Source organism: Eurypyga helias, unplaced genomic scaffold (assembly GCF_000690775.1).
Source record: "Eurypyga helias isolate BGI_N326 unplaced genomic scaffold, ASM69077v1 scaffold6739, whole genome shotgun sequence".
In the NCBI taxonomy this organism is placed as follows: Eukaryota; Metazoa; Chordata; class Aves; order Eurypygiformes; family Eurypygidae; genus Eurypyga; species Eurypyga helias.
Window position 1 is genome coordinate 1 of NW_010270010.1, and position 15003 is coordinate 15003.

Genomic DNA, 15003 nt, shown 5'->3' on the forward strand with positions numbered 1-15003 from the left:
TTCCTGGCTGAACCCAGCACAAATCGCTGTAGAGTTTCACCAAGACCAGACCGTTACAATTTCTGTTCCTCACTGTCTCAGAACTGCCTAAACCAGTCAATCCCACCACTTGCATCTTTTCACCCACTTGCTGTTTCTCATTACCTCACCCTCCATCCTTAGTTGCACCTATCCTGCTGCCGTGCGAGGGGCTGATTTAAAAGAAACGTAGTGGGAGTGGTGACAGAATTAATGCAAAATTAAGTAAGAAAAAGGCAGCAAGAAGCAAGCATTAAAATTTTGGATATAAAAGCCATATCACTAATTGATACAGGTAAACAACAATAGACACTTTCTAAAATCCTGTGTTTTCACGGACGCCCTGAAGACTTTCACCCACATGAAGACAGCCGCTGAGTCAACCCAGCAGGAAGGTACGGGGAACAGGTAATGATCCATCACACAGTGATGATGTCAGCACACTGCAAGCGTTGGCAGGAGCAAACATAAACTGTGAAACGCTGCCTCCTTGCCTGCGATTTTTCGAAAGCTGGTTCAGAGCTACGGCAGAGGCTCTTCCCTCTCTCGCAGGGCTCGGGATCCCTCTGCTGGTCACAGGCCACAGGTGCCTCCAGCCAGAGGGGTTTTTCCTGTGTGGGACAAAGTCTCCCCAAGAAAAATGTTCTTACTGAGTGGGAAGCTCGCCACCCGCAAGGCCAACGCGAGGCAGAGAGGGCAAACCACCTGCAACAAAGCCACAGGAGTCTTGCGACGGAGGGAAGACCTTCAAGGCAAGCGTCGGCAGGGCTGTCTGAGGGAGAGCAGACCCTCTCCTGGCAGCCGTGCACATTACAGTGTCAGAAATGAAATATTAAATAAACTAGGAGCTGGTGAACTGCACTCCTCCGCCACCAATGCCTGAAGGAAGCTCTCGTGCAGGAAGCACTGCATGAGAATTCAGTATCTGATAATGGCCTAATTAAGCTCCACCGTCTCTGAGCTGGGCAAACGTGTCCTGACTTCTCTGGAGCTGGTGCCAAACCTCGAGGAGGAGCCTTGGGAGCTTCTTGTTCACATCTCTTCCTTATGCTACCTTGCTAATGGTGTGGCCATCATCTTCTCTATCTACCCGCATTCTTAATTCAGCAAGAACCCCAGAAAGTGACCACGTGATATTCCTGACTGCTGGAAAGACCAGGATATTCAAAGGAACAGCAAATCACCTCTCAGGAAAAGGAAACCCAACAGTGACAAGCTGAGCAACGTTTTCTGTAGCATTACCACTTGTTTTTTGAAAGCCTGGAGCCAGTATGAGTCATAGCACTAATGCTGAAGTGACAATGCGTTCCTGATCATCTGCAAACTGCTGTAAGAGGAAAGGGTCTAGCACGCACCTATGCCTTATCTCCCAGTTAACAGGGAAAGAAGAGTTTGTGCAAAGTCTTCTCTGTCAATGGTTTTCTGAGAAAAACGTTCTGATCTTTCTGGAGATTCAAAATAAACCACAAGTGCTCCAGTTTTCTAGCCACCTCTCTCCTGATGGAGATGCCGACTGCAGGTCTCCCAGTGATGTTCAACACCATACTGGGAATAGGTTTCCAAACCAAGCAAGTGCTTCTGAAACCTACCTGTCAACCACCAAAGGCCAGAAACCTCGAGTGCTTCAAGCTCCTTTATGTCAACATGTGGCTAGGAATACAGCCACATCCCAGACTTCAGTGGGGTCTTGTTGGAGAGCAGTTCACAGGGGCTGGAAGCTCCTGAAGCTCTTAGGGACACCAGGGTGGAATAAAGGGGCAAAAACACCCAAGAAGGGACAGGACTCCTGCAAGATGTTGGCACTGATAGTTTCTCCTGTGTCCTCAGCCACAACCAACTGCAAAAGGGAGTCTGCAAACCGCGTGGGGACCTCCTATCGTGCTAACACCAGGCTGCCCACGCAAGCACTCAGCATCCACGTACGACAGCAAACCAGCGCTGGGTGCAGCACGTAGAGGTTGTACAGAAGGGACAGCTGTGGTGTGATTCTGTCTCTGAACATAGTGACCATATTTTCTTAAAAGTGCCTGGGCTACATCAGGAAAAACCTGCATCTGAGGAGGACAAAGCGCAGAGACTCTATCCTGGGGACTCCAAGGCGGACGCGTTACTCAGACCCACACCACGGCGGTAACAAGTGAGTGCTCCCTAGTTTGAAATGGTAAGTCATCTTCTTGGTGCTTGCTGGGACACTCGAGACAGATGTTAACCTGAAGGAACTACTGATTTCAGGGAAAGGAAAGGCCAATGAAAGGATGAGTCAAAAGGAAAACACGGGGGAAGAAACACAAAGGCTGCTGTTGAAAACAAAGCACTTCTTAAGCAAGCTTCCAGGGGACTTTCATAAAGCCCTCAAATTGCTCTGCAACGCAGGAGCTCCCAGTAGAGAAGTACCAGAACAACTGGAAAACAAGGAAAATGAAATGATGGCTCTGTGAGAAAGCAGACAGAGAAGATGTCATCCCCACTGCTGTCCCCTACGGAGGGCTTGTCACAGAGGTGCCAGGCAGCGCCCGCCCAGCTGAGGGGAACCCGTGTTCCTTCCCAGGGACGGGAAGGGCAGGAACCAGCAGCCCCCAAGACACCCCCCAGCATCACTGCCCCAACCTGTCACCCCAGGCAACCCCGTGCCAGGCTGTGCCACCAGCTGCCCAGAGAGATGCAGCCCCACAGCCCTCCCAGCCAGTCACCACTAAGTGGTTATCAACTCCCCAGCCAGTTTTCCCACAAAACCTCGAGTAAGTTAAATTCCCACGTGCGTATATCAGCTTCCTCACACTGAGCCTGCCTTTTAAATTACAGGCTGACTACAGCATGGGGCAGCTCTCTCCCAAGCAGCTCCCGCAAGAAAATCGTAAAATGAAAATAATTACTTGTCCGCTGCAAATCCTGATCCCCATTCCACACTGGGAAAACTCAGAGTTGGACACATTCAGCCCCAGCCCGCAGCGTGGTGTTTCTACTGGGACGACCATGCCAGCTACAGCTGCCAAGGGCTGACAAAAACTGCCTGGGGGGTCTGCATGAACTGATGTGTAGCGTAACCTGGCCAAAATCAAATTTTATAATTAAAAAAAAATCTATTTAGGAATTTATAATTCTATGATTTTGATCAGTACTGGGGAAGAAGAGGGCCCCTGCTGCCTTGGGCACCCAAAAGTGCGTGTTTACTTACAGTTGCTCTATCCTAGCCATGCACAGCTGCGTATGTCGCACACCCCTTCCCGTCTGAAGCACGTACGTCGCTTGGTCTCCCTCCTCCAGTAGCTCTTTTTGTAAGAACCGGCTGCGCGGTTATTTCAGGTACTTGTGATTGCCCAGATACTTCACAAGGTCACTTTACAACAGCACAAAAACCCTAGCTGGGTAAATACACACCATTTTTCACAGCTACGAGCTTCCAGAAAGCCAGAAGAGCCGGAGCTGAATCTTTACACGTACCACCAACCCAACAAATGATTGGCTTGCGCATCCATGAGACAGGACAAAGTCAAACCCCCAGCTCACACTGCATTTAACCATAGATCTGCCGACTGCAAGCCAGATTTAATGCCAACTCCTCAGGTCACCCTGAGGTGTAACCCTAAAATCAAAGCGACCTGAAGTGACTCTCCCAGGTTGTCTCCCCGCCGCGTAACTCAAGTGGTAGGACGTGGTTCTAAACCTGACTGCTCTGATTTCCCTTTTTGCCAACACCATGTTTGGGTGTTCCCACCTGTCCTTTCAGTTTTAGGTATTTGGAAATAGTTCTTGTCCTCTTTATCACTAACTACTTCTGATACCACTCCCAAATAGAAAAGGAGTCAGCCTCAAGCTTCTTATAAGGAAAAACAATGCCTGTGCTGTTTTTATAGCAGTAAAACTTATTTTATAACCAAAGAAAACGATGACTACATTAAACACTGCCTTGCTTTACAGGTGACAGATAAAAAAATTAAATTATCCTTATGGGGCTCAAGGTGAAGACCACCCAAATGCAAAGCTGTCCTGTAGGAGATTTTTCTTGCCGCATTACCGAGCATGACGTCAGCCACTGAGGAAACCTGGCTACAAGCAGAAGAATATTTTGGCAGGATGGGAAGACCCACGCTAACTGCTCTGGGGCACAACCCATTGATGTAAATGGTAACTCCACTTGCTTTCCAGAGTTTGTTCTCAAACCGGTTAACCCTCCTCTGATCCAGTTTCTTACGATTCGCTCTTTTGTTTGCCTGCAGGGGCAACAGACTTTCTCTAGTGCCAGATTTGGAATCTGGTTAGTCTTCAGCATTAATTTATTGTAGCTATTTAACTGTCAGCTTAAGGACCGTACAGCTGCATAAATAAAGCTAAACACCTTTCCAATTCTATTACAGCTCTCAACAAGGAAAGATGGGAAACCTTAACTTGATCTCAAAAAATCATATTTATTCCTATTCCATGCTAACCTTCAGGCAGTGTTAAATTTATCACACATGCATATAATAAAAATGATAAATATAGTATTTGATGAGTGTGTATATCATGGAAAACTGTTCTGATAACCACAAGGTTTTTTAAATCCAGACAGATCATTGACACGACCAAAACACAGTAATTTTCTGAGCAAATACAAATTTATCTGGTGCGGATGCAACAACTAGCCTATCTTACTTGTTATGATGCCTGGAAATGAACACTTCAGAAGTCCAGGTGAGCACTGGCACAGCTTTATTATTTAATATTTGCTTTCTTTATTTTAAAGATTTATTTTATTATACGTGGGCCAGCTAGAATCTCTTCCAGAAGACGTAGCTTGCATGAAGCAACATATCTTACCAAAATTAAGAAAGCCTCTCCCATGCACCAACATGCTTTTGATAAGGCCACGCTGATGGGAAATCTTCAAAAGCAAACTCACAAAATCTTCAGCTAAAAGCTAAGCACTGCTCCAGGTAATTTTGTGTATTTTGGTTAAAAGAAGAAACTGTACTCTGAGCTCTATTTTCTTTTATCTTAATGGGTATTTTAAAACATCTGACAAGTTTAAGGATCAGTGCTCCATAACTATTTTATTCAAGGATAACAAACAATTGGTGGTGTTACTGAGATGCGTGCGAGAAAAACTGTTTTTCAAACACTTGGAACTGTTATCCATAATTCAGAGACAAGGCAATAAGGCGGCCAATACAGAAACCCTCCTCTAACAGCTGAACTGCTGTCAGAGACACAACACGTAACACAGGTCCTACAACTCCTGCTTGGTGTTTCACCAGCTTCTGCGAAAGCAGGGTCCCTGCCACAGGAGTGGAGCAGCAAGGAGGCAGCAGCAGCTCACCCACCCAGCAGCGAGGTGTTCACTCCGCACCGAGGGAGTGCAGAGCAGCAAGCGGCAGTGCAGGGACAGGGGCACTGTGGCACTTACCCAGGTTTAAACTTGAAGATGATCCATGTGAAGACAAGGAAGGTGGTGGAGTCTGAGAGTGGCCAGGTCCTTGGCTGGGCAGAGGCATTCCCACGGGTCCAGGAGAGGAGGAAAACCCAAGGCCATTATAAAAACTGTGTCCTATAGGTGTCAAACTGCTGGATGTCCTCTTGTACAGGTCACTGCTCCCTGTAAGGGAGTCTCGTCGGGAGCCGCTGCCCGTGTTGGAGTTAGCAACTGGAAAGAGCAAGAGAGAAAAACGGTGTGATGTCAACGAGCTGCCTGAGACACCCAGAGAGCTGGAGAGCCAGTACAATGGCTATGAACTACTGCTCTGAACCAGGCTGCTGCTTTCCTAAGGGTGTTGCATGTGCCCAAATGAAACGCATTAATTAAAACCATGTTAACGATTGAGCAGAAATCCCTAATATAAATAATTAGCTTGAATGATGTCTTTGCATTTATAGCTTGGTAGCTTTTATACCAAAAGAACACGTTGAGAAATACACCTCCAAAAATCCACAAGCAGAAAGGCCAAGAAGATAAAAATTGACCTAAAGGAAGTGACAGAACGAAACGGGAGCAACCACGTGGGTTTTTGGAGACAAGCACTCGCGCTTGGCTGCGGGACCTTCAGGAGAAGGTTTGCATACTTCAGAGCTCTTCTCCCCTCAGCACAGCACTTAGTTTAACAGAAGATATTAAATTGCCCTAGGAGCACTGCCTCATATTTATTCTTTGGCCATTACAGCTAAAACAAATCCAACAAGATGTTTTATCTATTCATGTTTACTTAACAGCAGGTATTGCTTCGTGTACATTTACTTGAAATCCTTGTGCTCACCTTTCATTACATTAGAAAACAGCTCCTGTTTGCACCAAGCTTTATTGAGATGGAATCAGAATTCAATTTAACACATAAACCCAACACTTTTTTGAAGAGTTCTGATAGTCAAATACAAACTCTTCAAATGCACTGTCAACTTGAGGGAAAAAAAATCAATTTTGCATTAAAATCTTGTTTAGTAAATAGTGAAACTGTTAACTGTAATGAACTAATCATTTTTCATGACTGAACACAAGTTCTAGAAGCAATGGTCTCACATTTTTATTCATTGATTGAGGGAAAACAAGTTCGTGCAGCTTGGCATTGAGCAAACTAGTAATGGAATGCTGTTAGTTAAACAAACTGAAGTGAAAGACGTGAATTCTGTGTTTACCTGAATCCAAGATGGATCAAATTCTCAGGCTGGGTTTAAGGAAAATAGGGTAACTTTTATTTAAAACTGATCAGATGCAGTGACAGTGTGTCCCTCAGTCTTTCCTGATCGAGAAGGTTCAAAAGGCATGTTTTAACTTGCCCTTCACACTGATGAAAGCAGGAAAGCTCAGGACATAATTACTACCTCAGAGACTAAGCAGTAATTAAAACAATTGTTCTACTTCAAAACAACAAACTTAAAGGGAAAAAAAAAAAACCAACCCCCAGACATCTTCCTGGTTTGGTTTTATTCTGCAAAAAAAGAAAATCTTTGTCTCCAGCTGCCTAACAAATCAAAACAAACCATGTATGTAACGCTGGCAACCACAAGTGACCTTTTTTGGTGTATGATAGAAACAATTCCCAGAAGAAAGCATGGGAACCATCAATTACTACCTCAGAGACTAAGCAGTAATTAAAACAATTGTTCTACTTCAAAACAACAAACTTAAGGGGAAAAAAAAAACCAACCCCCAGACATCTTTCTGGTTTGGTTTTATTCTGCAAAAAAAGAAAATCTTTGTCTCCAGCTGCCTAACAAATCAAAACAAACCATGTATGTAACATGGCTGGCAACCACAAGTGACCTTTTTTGGTGTATGATAGAAACAATTCCCAGAAGAAAGCATGGGAACCATCTCAGAGCAGCTTTTTTAAAATCACACGAAGTTACTTAGCCCTTATCCTGAGGTCTGTGCTCACACACAGATGGTTACCACTGGAGCAAACTCCCCACTATCTCCAGCAAGCACAAGGAGCTGAAGGCACGGGAATCCAGAGCTGTTAAAAAACTTAATCTTGTAGCAACAAGGGGACACCCCGTAATGCGTGTAACAAACCAAACTCAGGACTTTTGTGCTTCTAATTGTATCATCTACTAAAAGAATTTTCAAGAGAAAGCGCTGCAGATGTTGAAAGCCACAGCAGTCCCTGGAGGAAAACCGCCCTGCAACCTCGGGTGGATGCAGGAGGGCTCAGCAGCCCTGTGCACCCGAGCCAGCTCCCGCAGCTCATGAGCTCCAAATGCAGCTACTGGGCGACCTGCTTCTCTCCTTTCTCCCCACGTAGAAGCTGCTGTTCTTACCTGCTGTCCCAAAGCCTCCCAGCGCAGACCCCAGCGTGGCACCCAGAGAGCTGCTGCTTCCGAATCCCAAGGAAGTGTTGGCAGGCTGGGCAGAGCCCTGAGAAAAGAGTGAGCTGCTCTGGGAATTGCTGCTGAGAGAGTTGTTGCCGTAAAACGAGCTGGATGCCAGGTTGTTGGTGGGCTGCTGCTGGGGCTGGGGCTGGGGCTGCTGTGTTCCTAGAGGGCGAAACGGTCCGTTTGTCGTTCCTGCCAGGCCGCCCGCTGCCCCGTTGGCGGAAGCTGCAGCCGCTGCAACCGCTACAGAGAAAGTAATTGGAAGCACAGACTGAAAAATCCATTCTCAGAGCAGTTTTGGAAGTTAAAACTTAGCAGGTTCCTTATATTTACTATAGATCTTTTTCTTTCCCCTCAAGATGAAGATCTCCCTTTCACAAACTCTGCAGAAATTCTCTTTGCTGTGTATCTGAGCTCCACAAGTCTTGCACAGACCCAGTGAATGCCAACAATGCCTGGCTATTAGTGCTGTTGTTTGTAGTATTAGAGCTACCCCCATCAAACACACAAAAATGCTCCCTTTCTCCTAAGATCTAAGATTCAAATCAATACAGCCACATGCTTCGCAATAGCCAATTAAGAAACACAAGTTTTGAAATAAGCAAAATTTTAGAGCACAAAACGCAATCCTGTGGTGCCGAGAACATCAAAAGCAAGCACTTTGCTTTTCCAGACAGTTCTAAAGTAAAAGGAAAAGCAAAATAAACAAGAGCTACAAGGAAACAATTAAAAGGCCCATTTCGTACTCTAACACTGGCAAAGACTGCTTACACGCACAAATTCTGGTGGAAAAAATCCTTTTGAAGCCTTGAACTCGCAAAGAACCCTAATAAAACCCAGAACAACTCATGGCAAAGGCCAGGCATGTAAGATTTTACGCAAGGTGAGCATGTGGGAGTTCTACCCAGGTGAAAACCTTTCATTACGTGGGAAACTAGATGCTAGCAGACACATTTAAATAACTGTCATGCAACTCTGCAAAACTGTAACAGAGTTTACGGGACGCTACCTCTCTCTGAGGCTGTTCTGGAGGCTCAGCCCACAGTGAGCACAGAGGACGTTCTCAACAACAATCTCTGCAACGGATCTCAGTGAGGGCAAGTGTGTCATCATTGCCTGCAGAACCCAGAGGGCTGCAGGTCCACCCTCTGCCAGGGACGAGCAGGATGGGACGGGACGGGACTCACCTGCTTGTGCCGCAGAGGAGCTGATGATGACTGGGGCAGGGGCTACCAGACGGACGGGGGCCCCCAGGCCATTCCTGGCCCCCGCGTTCACCACGAGAGCACCTGTTTGGTCGTAGTACGCAGCAGGAGCCAGCACTGGGTAACCTGAAGAGGCAAATTACAGGCGCACAGGTTAAGGTAACAAGCAGCACAACACGTGGCAGATCAATCGTCTTCAGGAGTACAGTGCAATAGGATTTTTAAAGGAAAATTTGAATGGAAAAAGCAACGACAGCTCTGCTTCTCCTAAAGGGAAAAAAAAAAATCCACAGTAACGGTCCATGACATTACACTAGTAAGACTTTCAGGTACAGAAGAATTCTGCGCCCCGCTCCCCTGAACCTACTTTACTAGCATGGCCCGCTGTGTGAATTCAGTTATATGGATAAAAAAAGGTCTTTTCCCTTCTGAGTATCCCGTGTTCAAGTATGTGAGCACACTGCACCTCCGCACCCTGAAGCTGTTCAGTGTGCACACACATGCAAACAAGACACGGAACTTGAAGTTGTGTATTTCTGAAGGTATGTATCATAAAGCATTCTTTTAATACATATAAACACTCTTAAATCAAATATGCTGGCAATATACAGAGAAACAAGTTTTCAGCAGTATATAGCTCTTCAGGTACCTCGCTATATAATTCTACAGTTAAATAAAACTTTTAGGAAAAAAGTGAAGTGATTCTCCATGGTGAGGTCAGAAAGAGAATGTTCTCTGTGAATATTTGTTCTGCAAATATAACCCCCAAAACCCCAATAATGCAGATTTAAGGAAATCTGTGGATTACTGGAAAACATGCACATTACAAGTCAGTCTGTAACTTAATACAGCAACATTGTTCTAAAGCTACAAAAATGCCCGGTGCCACAACCACGTGACACTTCCAGTGAGAAGACCAGGGGCTGAAACAATCCAGATCTCTTACACTTGACCAGCAGGACATACTTCCCCACAGTCAAAAGAACCCTTATGCCTGCCCTTCGCCATTACAACACTATTCTGTATAAATGAATGTCACAGCAGCCTCACGGATCAGAGCTAAAATTCATACAGCAGCTCCTCTCCTGCAGAATTACACATTACAATAAACCCCTGCTTCCTTTTACTGGTTTTCTTTTCTTGTTTTTAAGCCCCTAGTATTTGCATGGGAGAAATTATGAAGGGGACTTATTTTGTTACGGTCAAGCACCTGGCAGGGATGGAGAGATAAGGCTAATGAATGGGACTAAGCTCGCTCTCAGGTTTTAAAATAAAGATCACATAAGCTAACATTATCCACAGAAAAATCTGAAAGCAACTTTCAGTAGGGGCCATCAATTCCTTTGGGTACGCAAGCAACTCACACACCCGTGCAGCAATACAGACGGTAACGTTCCTTTTCATCTGTGACACAGGGACCTAAGCCCTGGTTTGATGGAAATGCTGCAGAGGGTCATAGGTTCACATCTAACAGCCTCTTGAAAAAGCCTTGTATACCCACAGATTAAAACCAAAAAGTAATAAAAACAAAGCATTGCTGAATGCCAGGCAAACCTGACACCCTGCAGAGACACAAGATACGATTTTCTTGGATCTCCCTGGGCACTGGAAAAGTCGCAGCTCGCTCGGAGCCCCTACCTGGCATCCCCGCTGCCAGCCCCTGTCCAAAGGCCAGGGCAGAGTTGACAGCTGCAGCAGCCACCAGCGGATCAGTCTGCTGTCCCTGCTGGTTCTGATTTGGGGTCAGAGGACGCTGACTGGCTCCCCCGCGTAGAACCTGGAGAAGACAGAGGAACATCGATGTGTATTTTGGGACCTAGGAGCAAGCTGCAGACACAGACACTTGCAGGAGCATCAGTAGCAGTCTAGTTGAAGTTCTCGCACACAACCAGCGTGTAACAACCCCTCCCCTGTACTCAGGACAGACCTGCCTCCACCACAAGCCTCTACACTCCCGCCATGGATAAATGCAGAAGAGCAAAATTAAATAATACATCCCTTCTCAGGCTTACTGAGCAAAATCCAGAAGCGCTTCATCATCTGACCTCTTCCATTTCCTGAGATACCTTCAACACTCATCCGGTTACAACTGTTTGCAAGTCACCTGGCCCAGCTCAGGAAACGTGGTCTCTGACACAAAAGCACTGCTGAAAGCATACCTGAGCAGAGACCTTAAAAAGCCCAGCTTAGGAGCTGGGGGCTGATGACATGAGGTGACACGGGTTTTTCCAAGCTGCCAGCCCCCACTGAAACCAGCAACCCAGTGACACACACTTACTCATCGGAAATAATGACCGAAGATCACACACCGCCTTTTATATGTAGCTCTTGTGGTTTCAGCACATGTTGCTCTCAAAAGGGAAGATGGCAAACTGACCTTTCCTGTAATTACCTGTGACAGGCTGTGTTTGCAAAAGCCTTTTACTCAAAGGTGAGGCAGGAGTCTGCACACACTAGCGAGGTCAGCTTATTAAAAAAGCCATCTTCTGGTACTCAGCATGCCTTGTCACAAAAAGTAACATCGTGTGTGGCATCCGATAAAGTTCCTAAAAGGAAAAAGTGACTGTGTGCTGGGAGAGGATACTGATGTTAACTGATTCAGACATGTATCTCAATCTGTTCTTGCTGTCAAAGCCTGGATGTGAACTCTTCAGCACAGAGTCTCACAGGTTCCAGTACCTGAACTTCAGGTACAAGTTCCAGTACCTGAAGGGGCTATAAGGAAGCTGGGGGGACTTTTTACAAGGGCAGGGAGTGACAGGACAAGGGGTAATGGGTTTAAATTGAAAGTGGGGAGGTTTAGATTAGATATCAGGAAGGAATTCTTCCCGCAGAGGGGGGGGAGGCACTGGGACAGGTTGCCCAGAGAAGCTGTGGATGCCCCATCCCTGGAAGTGTCCAAGGCCAGGCTGGATGAGGCTTGGAGCAACCTGGTCTAGTGGAAGGTGTCCCTGCCCATGGCAGGGGGGTTGGAAATGGATGATCTTTAAGGTCCCTTCCAACCCAAACCATTCCATGATTCTATGCAGCTGCTTGGCGAGCATGCTCCTGCAAGGGCACTGTACAGAATGTATGTGACGGATGGCAGGCTGCAGGAAGTGAAGTGTTGGCGTTTTTATAAATACGCTATTAAGGTGTCGTAAGCATCACAAATCAACTGTCCGTAATCATCGCTCTAGGTTCCCAGAACATTTGCCTCAGCACTTCTTGGAAAAATTTCATCCAAAAAATAGACACCGTATCCTCTTACGGATGGAAGGTTTGCGATAAAAACAACACTCATGGACCCCACTCATGCCCGCTTCATGGCTATAAAAGTAATGAAAGATATTATAAAGGCTACTGATGATGGACATTTTTTATTTTAATAGCCTAAGTCTTTGCAGAAGCTGTCTTGGCACACGCCTTCCTCGTGAGTAAAGGCCCCCAGTCTGAATGCCAAAGCATAAACGGCTTTAACACACACTCAGCTCCGTTTTACCTGTGCGCACTGGTGCGTGCCAGAGGCCTGTTCAACACGCTCCTGGCCGTGACCTGCCAGGCGGGGAGGTCTGAAGATTAACTCTGTCAGGAGCAACGTGCTCTCCTCCTGACTCCTGGTCCAGAATCGTTGGCGTGAAACATCACTCCTTTGATTATCTGAAAGCACCTTATGCTGCTACCCAGCACTGGGTTTTGTTTTAGTTTTCAAAGCAGAAGCTAAGAAATTCAGCTGCCAGTTGCTGTCTTTGACAACTGCCACCTCAGACACGCAGGGACCAGAAAGGAAGGCTTTGCGTTACCGTGAGAAAGGAGCCTCCTCCCTTTTCAGTAGGATAACGAACCCATTTTGTTCCCAAGCAGAAAGTACCATGGGACAGAGGCTGATAAAACTGTATAAAGCCAAATTCAGGCAAGGACCAGCCCTTAACCAAATACCAGACAAAGTAGCTGGGGTCTGGCCCGGTAACAGAAGCCCAAGTCCGGCTCCTGACACCCATCCTACGGGCCCTGCTCGGGGCTGAAAGGAGAAGAGCGGATGTATTCGCCGTGTGTCCAAGGGGAACAAGAACCAAGCCAAGGATAATGGGACACACCTCATCCTTCCAGCATTTAACTTAAATACATGAGTTTAGCAACCATCACTTCAGTCTGGAAGTTTGGATTTTTTTCTTAAATGCCAATTTAAATAGCAAGTTAATAAACTGCGCTCCCATACAACTTAATAAGATGTTTAGGATGGCTTTTTTATAGTAAAGAAAGAGAATTATTGTTCCCTATCAATCTGTGTGCCAGTCTCTCAGTTTCCACCCGCTCCAGTAGCTGCCAGATTCCCATTTGTGTCGTCTGGATCAGAGGTACAACTATGATTAAATACCAGACCTTCAAAATGCTTATTTTACCCAACTGAAGTTAGGAAAATTAACCTAGTTAAACTCCAAGGGGGAGGGAGGATCCTGAGCAAGAAATTACACAGTGATTCATCACAAAGATGCACAACAATCCAGCAGGAGAGCAGTACAGGCTGTATAATACAGTATGCTCTCACTGCCAAGGGATTAAGGCAGAAGAGGTGGATGGGGCAAACCCCACCAAGCACACATCCTGTACAAAGTACGTAAGGAAAAGCTTCCCTTCGCAGCCCTGAGACCCCTTCATCACTTTTTTTTAAAAAAAAAAGACCATTTAACTGTCTCAATATTCATCTCAAACCCTTAATGGGGTAACAGCAGTTCATATGAAAAACCTTTCACCAGATTCATTAATTTTGTCCTTTTAGGTGTCAAATTCTCCAAATTTTTGTGTAGATTAAAGCAAAAGAGCTGCACAGTTCTTATAAAAACGTCAAATTCAGTGAGGTTCTTTTTGTACTCGTCTTTTGTCTCCAAGTCCTCACACAGATATCAAACCAATTCATTCAGCTGTTATTTTGACCATTTTAGTCTTCACAAAAACCCCAGTATTTTATACTGGACAGCATCCTGCACAGAAGAACACACTTGCTGACATTCAGTACTGGACACATGTTATCTCCACAGCCTTCAAGCTGCAGTGATGGGCACAAAAGCAGACCCTAAGATGACAATTTCCACTTGCATGCCAACAGCCTGCATTTGCTCAGCAGCATTCACCAACTGATTAGATTGTTCTCCAGAGCATTCCCACACAACAATTCACCACCACAACTGTAGGTGCACTGTCCTCCACGTGCACGATGCAGAAGTAACAGAATATGCAGATGTTTCTTCTCTTTTTTTAAGAGAGGCCTACGGCTCTGCCCTTCTCCTCAGTTACAGCCGAGGGCCAGGAGCAGCCGTTGAGAAAGAGAAATCAGATTATTCAAAGCGGCTGTCCCCCCTGTAAAGGGCTCGGTGTGCAAAGGACCCTACCCCTTACCTGCTGTTGGCCCTGCTGGGTTTGCTGGGTGGTCTGCTGATTCGCCGAATTAGTGGCGGCGGCAGCGGCGGCGGCTTGCTGCTGGAAGAGACTGGCAGGATAAACTCCCCAGGGCGTAACTCCATAGTACTGGTGAGGGACAACCGCCGGGCCTGAAACACCAAGGGAATCAGTGAGCTTCTGCAGCGTGACAAGCACTACACAGCAAACGGTCACCGAAGTACCCCCTCGTCATATTTGGTTTAACAAATCCTATTTCAAGGTGTTCTGCTTTAAATCCTTTGCAAATATGGAGGGACTCTGGCATTTGTATTATTCATTTTTAAAAAGCTTAGAAGTCAGACCTGAAATTTCATCTGTACTTGCTTTTACCTTATTGGATGAGGTGAAAGGCTGCTACCAGCAATCCTGTTGAAATTCCATGTTTTTATTGTTGTACCTTAATTCTATAGCGAAGGAACAAAACTTTACCTCGCTGACATTCACAGCTCAACACACCTATCATTCAGCTCCCCAATAAATTAAGAAAACCTCTTCGCATCAATTCCCTAGTGTTTAAAAAGTTATTTTTCCAGCTGCTCAGTCCTACTTCGCATTTACAAATCACCAAAAAGAGGCTGCA

The 15003-nt window shown here is 45.9% G+C and overlaps 1 protein-coding gene across 1 annotated transcript; it reads right to left on the reverse strand.

The window, feature by feature from the left end:
* Nucleotides 1-5333: 5333 nt before the first annotated feature.
* Nucleotides 5334-14578, reverse strand: LOC104514552 (pumilio homolog 1-like; the record flags this gene model as incomplete). The annotated part of the gene is made up of 5 exons (XM_010158273.1): nucleotides 5334-5638; nucleotides 7747-8043; nucleotides 8988-9131; nucleotides 10644-10782; nucleotides 14382-14578. Coding segments are annotated over 5 exons (1082 nt in total), but the record flags the coding sequence as incomplete, so codon positions are not given.
* Nucleotides 14579-15003: the final 425 nt, after the last annotated feature.